Source organism: Plasmodium falciparum (genome assembly GCF_000002765.6).
Source record: "Plasmodium falciparum 3D7 genome assembly, chromosome: 5".
In the NCBI taxonomy this organism is placed as follows: Eukaryota; Apicomplexa; class Aconoidasida; order Haemosporida; family Plasmodiidae; genus Plasmodium; species Plasmodium falciparum.
The window spans coordinates 1,165,001-1,177,500 of NC_004326.2; the positions used below are offsets into that span (position 1 = coordinate 1,165,001).

At 17.4% G+C, this 12,500-nt stretch overlaps 5 protein-coding genes across 5 annotated transcripts in view; 2 read left to right on the forward strand and 3 right to left on the reverse strand.

Moving 5' to 3' along the window:
• Nucleotides 1-72, reverse strand: part of PF3D7_0528200 (eukaryotic translation initiation factor 3 subunit E, putative) — a gene marked incomplete at both ends in the record, with an annotated part of 1,665 nt that extends 1,593 nt beyond the window's left edge. Inside the window, one exon of the mRNA XM_001351800.1 lies at nt 1-72. This exon is cut by the window's left edge and continues 27 nt beyond it. Within this exon, the coding sequence (XP_001351836.1) occupies nt 1-72 (72 nt within the window).
• Nucleotides 73-1,519: 1,447 nt separating this feature from the next.
• Nucleotides 1,520-3,010, reverse strand: PF3D7_0528300 (conserved protein, unknown function; the record flags this gene model as incomplete). Its single annotated transcript, XM_001351801.1, has 1 exon — nt 1,520-3,010. The coding sequence occupies one exon, from the start codon at nt 3,008-3,010 to the stop codon at nt 1,520-1,522; it is 1,491 nt and encodes a 496-aa protein (XP_001351837.1).
• Nucleotides 3,011-6,658: 3,648 nt separating this feature from the next.
• On the forward strand, nt 6,659-8,890 carry PF3D7_0528400 (palmitoyltransferase DHHC7; the record flags this gene model as incomplete). The annotated part of the gene is made up of 8 exons (XM_001351802.1): nt 6,659-6,775; nt 6,942-7,217; nt 7,347-7,411; nt 7,578-7,992; nt 8,221-8,315; nt 8,405-8,477; nt 8,608-8,686; nt 8,790-8,890. 8 exons carry the CDS (start codon nt 6,659-6,661, stop codon nt 8,888-8,890), a joined length of 1,221 nt encoding a protein of 406 aa, XP_001351838.1.
• A 1,016-nt stretch (nt 8,891-9,906) lies between these two features.
• Nucleotides 9,907-12,067, forward strand: PF3D7_0528500 (F-actin-capping protein subunit alpha, putative; the record flags this gene model as incomplete). Its single annotated transcript, XM_001351803.2, has 10 exons — nt 9,907-9,994; nt 10,100-10,212; nt 10,313-10,399; nt 10,531-10,592; nt 10,685-10,897; nt 11,050-11,116; nt 11,313-11,405; nt 11,499-11,592; nt 11,714-11,810; nt 12,058-12,067. The coding sequence occupies 10 exons, from the start codon at nt 9,907-9,909 to the stop codon at nt 12,065-12,067; spliced, it is 924 nt and encodes a 307-aa protein (XP_001351839.2).
• PF3D7_0528600 (conserved Plasmodium protein, unknown function) lies at nt 11,969-12,286 on the reverse strand (the record flags this gene model as incomplete). Its single annotated transcript, XM_002808670.1, has 1 exon — nt 11,969-12,286. The coding sequence occupies one exon, from the start codon at nt 12,284-12,286 to the stop codon at nt 11,969-11,971; it is 318 nt and encodes a 105-aa protein (XP_002808716.1).
• Nucleotides 12,287-12,500: the final 214 nt, after the last annotated feature.

Sequence of the window (12,500 nt, forward strand, 5' to 3'; positions counted from 1 at the left end):
TATCTGAACCATGTGAGGATCTAAGTAGGAACAAATTTTCCCCGTCAAGTCATTATTATTATTTTCTTCCATTTTATATATATATATATATATATATATATGTATATATATTTCTTTAATAATTAAATTATAAATATATATAAATATATATATATATATATATATATTCTATTACTATATAGTAATATTATATTTATTTTTTTATTTTTTCTCTTTTAAAATTTAAATATTTTTTTATTTATATAATTATTCATACATTTATTATATAGATCTTTTCACAAATAAAAAAAAAAAAAATATATATATATATACATATATATATTATATAATTATATATATATATTTATATATTTATATATATGCTTTATTTTTTATTTATTTAATTTTTATAATTTATAATTTTCTTTTTTTCGTAACCTTATTCTAAACATAAATATATTTTTATTTATATACAAAACAATGATCTGATATCTTTCTACCTTTTTTTTAATGATAAAAAGGAAAAAAAAAAAAAAAAAAAAAAAAAAATTAAAATGATATATTTATATATATATATATATATATATATATGTACATATTGTATTAATTATAATATATAATATATATATTATATATATATAATTTATTTTAAGTATAATTTTTAATTTTCTATAATATATATGAAGTAAATGAAATTATATATTTATATAGTGTATATATAAAAAATTTATATGATATATATAAAATGTTAAGGAGTAATCATATACATACAACATATACAATAAATATAATATATAATATAATATATAATAAAGTGTACATATGCTTTATTATTATACAATATTTCATGGAATTATATATAAATAAATTTATATATATATATAATATAATATATATATTAAATATATATTTTATACTTATTATACATATATTCTTATTTTATTATGATATTCAAAAAATATATAAGGAAAAATATTTCCATATATTTTATATATAAAAGAATATTTCAATACACTAACTTATTTCTTAAAAAATAAACATATATATATATATATATTAATAACATTTTCAAGTTTAAATATTAAAAATTTGAAGCTTTTAAATTTTTCCAGGCCTTTACCTATATTAATATCATATTTTATTAATCAGTATTTAAAAAAGGAAATTTTTCAAAAAATAAAAATTAAAAATTTATAATCTATTAAAAATAAAAAAAATTAAGGTATCCATAATTTTTTCTTATAGATTTAATATAAAAATTAATGTATATTATATATATATATATATATATATATATATATATATATATGTATTATATTAATTTTTTCTTTTTTTAAATAATAAGAATTTATTAAAAAAATGAATATTATGATGGTAAATGATAATATTATTTATATATATATATATAATATATATATATTTATATTTATATATTATTTATTTATTTTTGTATGCCCCGCCACCTTTATAAATTCAATGTTCCTCCCATTTTTAATTAATTTTTGATTTGCATTAAAAAAAGAAAAATTTTTTGTTTTTTCTAGGCTTGATTAAATATAGTGTTTATTTTATGAAAAGGTATATTTTTATTTTTGTTTGAATTATAAGACTTGGTTATATAATTATTTAGCATATGTTGTACAAAGGAAATATTTGTATTTCTAAAAATCGTCCTAGAATATTTTTTAAAAACATTTTTATATGAATAAGCTGATTTAAAAGCTAATAATATAATCCACAATTCATTTATGCATATGTTCTTATCAAAAGGTTTTATAGTTATCATTTTATATTTTTCAAAAGTAAAATATTTATGCATATCTTTACAAATGATTATTATTATCCCATCATTATTATTTGATATTCTGAATTCGACTTCATATAAATTAAAAATCAATTCCTTCTTTTCCAAAGAATTGTACCTAATATTATTACTGTCATTATTATTGTTATCCCTATGAGATGTACTTATTTTATCTTTCTTATCCAGAATATCTAAAAATATAAATTTTATTTCATCAAAATTTATTGTCATATTTGTAATATATATTTCATAACCACCTTCATCATTTTGACTTACAGAACTAGTAGTATATGTCATATTGTCATCCTCTTCCTCTACCGCTTCTTCTTTGTCTTGTACCTTCTTCTTCTCTTTTATGTTAGACGATGAAAACAATGTGCGTACATTATTTAAGGGGTCATGTAGATTCATTTTTGTGCTATAAAAGTGAGCACATAAATATGTCAGCACCTTAAAAGCAAGATCGATAGAAATTAAAACGGGCCCTTTACAGCTAAGAGAATATTTTTCTATATATTCCGTACTACATTTAAAACGAACTGGTTTATTTACATAAGTGTGTGGGTCGAATACTGTATTTGCATCTTTTTCTTTAGATTGATTGTTCTTATATATACGTCTATAAGCTTTACAAAAAATATATTTGCCCAATGATTCAAAAGGTATTTGAATATTTTTACCTACACTAAATGGAATGATTTCATATATAGTATCTTCATTAATATCTATACTTAAAAACCATTCCACTTTATGTACTTTATAAATAGAATGATAAGGAGAATTATCTTTAAATTGAATTATATTATTTATATACATATCACCTATTATACTAATAGGAAATATATTTTCATCGTATATTTTATTACAGTCAGAATATTTTATATTTTCTATTATATTTACTTCATGTAAATATACACCATTATATAATTTACCTTTATCTTCTTCTTCTTCTTTTTTTTCGTGTTCTATATATTCTAGTGACGATATATCTGATTTTGCTTCTTCTTCCTCTTTTTTATTTTCTAAAGATTCTAATATTTCCGACAATTTAAATGTAGGACCTTCTTCTTTTTTTAAAATATGAATTTCTTCGTCTAGTGCTATTGGTTCAATACTGTCTCTAACAATGCAATGTTTCATATAGTTATCCTTCTTATATAACTTCCAAATATCCTCTTCAAAGGAATGAATTATTAGATCATTGCTATTATCATCAGGTTCTTTCATTGTATTAATAATTTTTTATATTATAGTTTATAATATTTAAACATATTTACACAATATATAAATAAATAAATAAGTACATACATACATACATACATATGTGATAAATTATATTCTTTACTACCAATTAGTAGAAAATAAAAGATATACCAATATATATATATATATATATATATATATGTATATCCTATAAATAAATCAAAGTCATCAATATTATATATGTTTATTGAATTTTTATTATTTTGTTCAAAAGACAAAATGTTTATATATTAAATTATGAAAAAAGCATAAATTGAAAAATATATTTTTAGGTGATTATTATTCGGAGAAGCGAATTAAAGAATATTTTAATATGTGCATATTTTTAATTCCTAGAATAATTAAAATGGAAACAATATATATTTTAAAAATATAAAACTTATGATTCATTCATTTTTACAACGGTAAAAATTGAAACGGTTTGAATATAGAATACTATTGGTAATGTAAATGTACATATAGATATTTACATGAACATGTTCATAAATATATGACATAAAACATGTACATGTTCATAAATATATGACATAAAACATGTACATGTTCATAAATATATGGCATAAAACATGTACATGTTCATAAATATATGGCATTAAACATGTACCATTCACAAATATATGGTGCATAATATATATATATATATATATATATATGTGTATATATTTATATATTTCATTTAATAATTAACATAGAATTGTAAAAAGCTAATTATACAAAACTTATCATATAGTTTATGAATTTTTCATTAGAAATAGGAATAAATAAGGATAATAATAATAATAATATATATATATATATTACATCGAAATAATAGACATATAAAAAAATGAAAAAAAACAAAACAGAAAAAAATTTATAGAACCAATATTATGGTTTTCTTACTATTGTAGTACAATATTATATTCTTTTCATTTTTAAAATAAATGAACGAATAATATTACTAATATATATATTTATATGTATATATAACATTTTGATAATATTACTTTAGATTATATATACATATATAGAATGTGCTACAATACATAAATTATGTAATAAAAATGATGTCTTTTATTTTTTTTTTTTGTTTTTATTTTTATTCTTTTGAAAAGATTCAAAAACGTCATTAAAACCAAAAATATAAAGAAATATATGTAATATAAAAATGTATAAAAGCATAAACATATAAAAATTTTAAATGAGAAATGAAAATATGTTAAATTTTTATGTTATAAATTAAGAAAAAGAAAAGAAAAAAAAAAAAATAAATAAATAATATGTGATTCTTAATTTTATAAAATGCTTATGGCAAAAAGAAAAATAAAATTCTTCAAATGGATATTTATTAATAAGTAACATTATAACAAGTATAAAGGATATTTAAAATTTCCATTAAGGAATATTACTTTTTTTTTATTTTTATTATTTTTATAAATGCTGATGTGTGCATTAATTTTATAAATGTACTATTGATTTTTTTTTTTTTTTTTTTTTTTTTTTTTTTTTAAACATGTTCTCTACAACCAACAAATAAAATAGCATGGGAAAAAAATAAAAGAAGAAAAAAAAAAAAAAAAAAAATTCAAAAAAAGAGAAATTCGTTTTATGTCTAAAAAATATTAAATGAAAAAGTACAAACAGTCCTATATTAAATATACAAGAGGATGAATAATATATATATGTTATATATGAATATAAATTTTTTTCTTATTTTTTCATGCATAACAATATTATATGAAAATTGTAATTTTTAATAATAATATATATATATATATATATAATATTATGAAAGTTATATCTATCCATATATATATATATATATATATATATATATATATAATTGTCTACTTAAATTAACAAAAGAGAAAATTGTTATTATTATACTATCACATTTAAAAATTTTTTTTTGTATACTTGGAAATTATATATATATATAATATATTGTTCAGTATAACAAAATTTTTTTGGAAAATTATAATAAAAAGACAGTTTTTTTTTTTTTCTTTTTTTTTTTATATAATATTTATAAACATTTATTTTCTTGAATTAACCTATATGCATATATTTATATTATATATGCAAAATGATCTATAATTAAATTCATTGTTTTTATATCTTTTTTTTTTTTTTTTTTTTTTTTTTGTATGTCTTTATTTATAATTATATACCATTCATAATTAAAAGTGGAAATATTCAAAAAAAAAAAAAAAATATATATATATATATATATATAATTGCATTTGGTAAATAAATCATATTTTAATATACATATATTTAACTATTATGTTATATTATAAATTATGAAGTTTACATAATTTTCTTATATGCATAAAACTTATATGTATAAAAAGGAATTATATATATATATATATATATATATATATATATATATATATAGTCATATTTATATCGTCGATATAACCGTATGTTTACTCATGTATTATTTTTCGTTGGACAAGAAGTTTTTGTTTTTTTCATAAAAAATATGGTAAAATGATATAATAAAATTGAAGAAAAAATAAAATAAAATAAATGCATATATATATATATATATATATATATATGTAAATAATTTCCCAATTTTATAGCGAATAAATATTTAAAAAAGAATTTCCATTTTTTAATTTTTCATTTCCTTTTTATTCATTTATTAAAATATATATATATATATATATATATATATGTATAGCTTTCAAACAAGAAAAAAAAAAAAAAAAAAAAATAGACATTTCGTTTGTTTTTGTTTACATTTAATAATTTTGAACACCAATCATTTTCTTTTATGGTAACAATTAATTTTTTATTCAATTTGATATATTATATATATATATATATATATATATATTTATTTATTTATTTATTTCTTATTTTTGTATATATTTTATATACAGTGTGTTTGATATAATATCATATATATAATGAAAATAATTTATATATTTGTTTAACATGCCACCTTAAGATAGACATATGTACAGGCATACATACAATTTAAATATATATGTTGACATAATTTATTTGTTGTTTCATTGTTTTCCGATCATTCCATTATTTGTTCATATATTTGAATTTTTGTTTACAATTCAAAATTAAGAAAAAAATAAACTAAAAAAAAAATTAAAAATTAAAAATTAAAAATTAAAAATATAAAAATATATACATAAATACATGAATACATACATATATATATATATATATATATATATATATACATTTATATATATACATACATTTATATATATACATACATTTATATATATTCATACATTTATATATATTCATACATTTATATACTTATATATTGTCTTTTTGCCTCCCTTTTTTTTATTAATAAAAAGTGATTAGAAAACCACATAAAATATTAGAACCGTTTTTTGGTTATTTGATATATATATATATTAGACATATTATAATACATAAATAACTTTATATACACAATATAGTATAATTCAAAAATATAGAAATATAAATATAAATATAAATAATTTGATGTATAATAAAAGACGAATGAAGTGTCAATAAATAATACTGTGAAAAGAAAAAAAAAAAGAAAAAAAAAAAAAGAATTTTTAATTTTTGTCTTACTTTAATCTGTAATATCCTTATTTCATATTTAAAAATATACTATGTAAAATGACAAAGAATAAGAATGTTGAAGAAAAAAAAAAAAATATGACCGATGAAGAGAGTAATGTTATTAGCATGTCTGAAGGAAAAGATTCCAACGACGATAAAAAGAAAAAAAAGAAGGTTTCTTATTAAAAAAAGAAAAAAAAAAAAAAAAAAAAAAAAGAGAAAAAAGAAAAGATTATATATATAGTGTTCCTTTTTGTTTGGTGTGAATATGCTTTTATGAGTGTTGAAAAAAAATAATATAAAGTAAAATATATATATATATGTTTTTTTTTCCTTTTAGAAAAATAAGCAGAAGAAAGGTAGAAAGGAAGAGAACATAAAATATTCGTCAGACAAAAGTATTATAAATGTAACAAAAGGTATGAAAGATAATTTTAAAGAAGATGATGATTCTACATTGGATACGTCAAATAATGTGATGTTGGAAAGAACCAATAATCATCCTAAAGTTGAAAGATCATTTAGATTACAAAATAATAAGAATAAATTTGTTCGTCTTTTGCCTGTTTTCTTTATTTTTATTGTATTACTAGGGATATATTTAATATATATAATGGTAACCTATGACATTTAAAAATTTGATATACACCCATGTGATAACATATATATATATATATATATATTATATATATATATGTTGAATTTTTTTTTTTTTTTTTTTTTTTTTTTTTTTGGTTTCTTATAGTATCACTGTTTGCCTTTAATTTATAAGGATTACAAAAAGGTGTACCTGAAATATGACTTGAAGAGGTAACTTTAAAGATAAACCACATATATTTTGATAAAAAATGAAAAATAGGAAATAATAAATAGGATAAAAATGTTATATAAAGAGGAATATATATATATATATATATATATATACACACATATATATGTTTTTATGTATATATTTTTATATGTTTAAATTTTCCAGAGGAATTATTGAGATGGGGGTTTTTCATTTTTGTTTAATTATGTATTTGATTAATTATATTTTATCCATTATAGTATCTCCTGGATCTATACCCGATACTGAAGAATGGTCTTTGAATGATTTTCAAGAAAATAATAATATAAATATGGAGAATATTTTATTAGAAAAGAAAAAATCAGGAGAACGAAGACATTGTAAATGGTGTTGTAAATATAAGCCTGATAGAACTCATCATTGTCGCGTATGTAAAAGTTGTATTTTAAAAATGGATCATCATTGTCCTTGGATATATAATTGTGTTGGTTATAATAATCACAAATATTTTATGTTATCTTTAATATACTGTTCAATAACTACAGTCTTTGTGTCAATTACTATGTTTACCTCTGTTAGGAATGCAATAAAAAATGGGGAGGTTAGAAAAAATAAAATAAGAAAAATTAAAATAAATTGAAATAAATTGAAATAAATTGAAATATATTGAAATATATTGAAATAAATCGAAATATATTGAAATAAATCGAAATATATTGAAATAAATCGAAATATATATCTTGTTTTTGTTGTGATGCATAAATTCCTTAAAGTTGTAAATATATAGTTACCTATATGTATATATTTATTCATTATTTCATTTTTGTAGACGCCTTTTAACGAAATGTTTTTACTTTTATTTGGAGAAACATTAAATTCGTTCTTATCCCTCATAGTAACATGTTTTCTATTTTTTCACATATGGTTAAAAGGAAAAATAAATAAATAAATAAATATATATATATATATATATAAATATATATATTTTTTTTTTTTTATTTTTTTTATTTTAGGCTTTTGATTAATGCTATGACAACAATCGAATTTTGTGAGAAACAAACCAACTACCAAAATCAATCATACTCGGTATGTAATATTTTTATGGAAAAAAAAAAAAAAAAATAAGAATGACTTCTATTGTTAATACATTTAATTGTATATATATATATATGTGTGTGTGTGTATGTTTTTTTTTTTTTTTTTTTTTTTTTTATAGAAATATTATAATAAAGGTTTCTATAAAAATTTTAAGGACGTTTTCGGAGAGTCACCTTTCTTGTGGTTTTTACCAATCGGTACAGTATTATAAATAAATATATACACATATATGTGTAAATATATATATATATATTTATTTATTTATATTATCCTTTGGATACCCTTTTATACTTTTTACAGATAATCGAAAAGGGGATGGTATTTATTTTATGAAAGGTTATATTAAAGAATATTCAGAAAAATCAGTAGAGGAAATTATTCCAATAAAAACAAATATATGAATATCTTTCTTTTATTTTATTCATATAAAATTAAACAAAAAAAAAGAAAAAAAAAAAAAAGAAAAAAAAAAAAAAGAAAAAAAAAGTATACAAGTGGAAATGAATAATGTGCAAATATTTTTCTTTTCTTTTGTTTCATTTTAAAATGTGTTTGTTTAATTTGACTTATATTCATATTTTTATATTTTCATATTTTCATATATTCATATGTTCATATTTTATTTATTATTTATTTTTTTTTTTTTTTTTGTTCTTAATATTTCCTATTTTTATTTCTGCTTGAATAATATGCATTTTATATGAACAATGTTATACTTGTTTATCCCTATTTTTGTCTATTCACCTTTTCTTTGTTAGGATTTATATTTTTTTTAATAAATTTATAAAATTTTTTTTTTTCTTTTCCATTTCGAGTAAAACTTTATAATTTGTTTTTCATTTTTAATAAAATAATTAAAGGGTTATATATATTACATATGATATATGTAAAGATTATGATTTATTAATGAGCTCATGAATAGTTCTGCACATATATATATATGTATATATATTCATATGTGGAATATCTTATTTTTTATTGTGAACATAAGGTGTGATATATTTTTAAGAATTACGTATGATTATAAAAATATTTGTATAAATTAATATGTGTTTAGAATTTTATATATACATTTTTGTGCATACTTACAAATGAATAATAATGAATATGATATTATATATATATATATATATATATATATATATATATATTTTTTTTTTATTTGAAAAAGGTAATGATATTTCAGACATTTAATTATTGTGGATATATATAAAGTTATAAATATTTTAATAAATTTAACTTTTTTTTTTTTTTTCATATATAAATAATGCGTTTAGCAAAAAGTACATATATATATAATATTTTTTGTTTTAATAATAATCTTATATTATAAAGTAATTACAGTTGTGTTTATATTATGTTGCTTAAAAATATTTGAATATAATATTAGTTAAAAAGAAGAAATAATCATAATACGATGAATAACATGTTAAATGAAAAGAAAAATTTTATAAGACATGTATTGATGAATTCCCCTCCAGGGAAATTATATGACTTGGTCAAAGGTTCAAATATTATAGTTTTTATAGAATATGTTTTTTAAATAGATACAAACATATACATATGTATATATATATATATATATATATATATACATTTTAATTTTATAGATATAAATATTCTTCTTGGTTCAAGTGTTAGTATTCAAAAAATTCTTGAAGAAGTTTTAAAAGATTATAATGAAAAGAATTATAATTTTATACTTACCGATAAGAACGAATATGTAAATATAAATAAATATATATATATATATATATATATATAATTAACATAATAATATTATCATAATTCATATGTTATATGTGTATAATATCTTATATTAGGTAATAACATGTAAAAAATTTAAAGTAAATCATTTATATTTTATACCCAAATTAAAAGCATTAGTTCATGTTAATCATTTAAAAAGGGTACAAAAAAAAAAAAAAAAAAAAAAAAAAATACGAGCACATATATTTATATCAACATATACATATATATAATTTAATATAATTTTGGAATGATATATTTGAGATATAATATGTTCATATATTTTTCATAGACAGCAAATGTTTTGGAAACAGTAAAAGAATTAAAATATCCAGAACAGTTGGAAAATTATAGGTAAACACATAAAAATATGATATAAAAAATTATATGTATCATATAATATATGTATATATATATATATATATATATATATTTATTTATTTTAGAAAAGAATGTGATAAAAAACTGGTTGACTATGTACAAGAGCATTATAAAAAATGGAGTAATTTACAAACTATAAATTATCCAGAAGTCCATATAAAATCACCGAATGGTTTACGTTCTGAACATTGTTCATCTGTTTATGCATATAATGAAGAAGACATATTTTATTTATTTTTTATTATATGTTGTGATAGAAGTTATTTAAAAAATTTCCAGTATTATTAAATTATAACAATATATAAACTATTATGATATTGATATATTAAAATATGGATTCTCTTCGAATTCGTTGTGATATATAATATATATATATATATATATATATATATATATATATATATATATAATTTTTTTTTTATCATATTAGCGCTAGTACTTGGAGAAGTTCCTGGACGGCACAATTTTTTGTTGATAACGATCATGTTTTATTATCGGTAAATAAAAATATTAATTATTTTTTTTTCCTTTTTTTCTTTTTGTCATTATTATTACTCATGATGAAGGGTTGTAAATTTACAACGTATAAGATAAAAATAATTATATATATATATATATAATGACATATGTTACAAGAATATGTACATGACAATCTTTAAATTAATGATTTTGTTACATTCTTTTTTATAAAAGGGAACCATAGATATATCCCTTACATATTTTGAGGATGCAAATATAAATTTTAAAACATCAAAATGTTTTGAAAAAAAAGTTCGAGTGAATAGGGTACAATAAGAACAAAAATATAAATATATATAAATATATATATAATATATTTATATATATATATATATATATATATATATATATATATTTTAGGATGTTGATATGTTTTCTTCAAATATCTTATCTGCGATAAATGAATATGAGAATTATATTTTATATGACTTAAACAATTTTTTCACAAACATAAGTTATTATACATAAAAAAAAAAAAAAAAAAAAGAAGAAAAATAAATGAACATATATATATATATATTTATTTATTTATATATTTATATACATATTTTTTTATGGTATTTTCCTTTTTGCAGATAAAAATTTAATTAAAAGCACAAGACGAATTATACCTTTGAGTGGCCAAAAGTTTGACTGGAAAGGCAAATATGAGGATATTCCCAAACAAATCAGGTTTAAATTATTACACATTAAAAAAAAATAAAGATAAATAAAATAACAATAATAATAATTATTATTATTATAAACATATATATATATATATATCAATATATATACATATAAATACCATGTCAGGGTATTTTTTTTTTTTTTTTTTTTTTTTTTTTTCTTTATGCCTTCTTGTGATACTTCCTTTTGTGCTTTCTTTTTTGCACGTCTTTATGATCCAATATTTTTATATAATACTTTTTTTTATTAGTAACAGTTAATTTTTTGAGACCTTGTAGATTTTTGATTTTCATTGTTTTGATTTTTTTCTTGACTTGGTAAGGTAAAGAATGCTCCAAAGATTTGAACTGCATAAAATTATTGACTGAATTTTCTTCCTTCTTTTTTTTATTCTCCTTTTTATTTTCTTCATTTAATTTTTCTTCTAATTGTTTTAATTTTTTTAAGGATTCCAAGCTTAACTCTTCTTCATTAATCATCTTGAAAAAGAATCAATCGGTCGACAAAAAAAAAAAAAAAAAAGAAAAAAAAAAAAAAAAATAGTAAAATAAAATAAAATAAAAACAAATAAAAACAAATAAAAACAAATAAAAACAAATAAAAACAAATTACATTATAAGAGCATTATTTTGTAAAAATAATAAAAGGAAGATAAATATAAATAAATATATTTATAATTATTGTTGGATGATT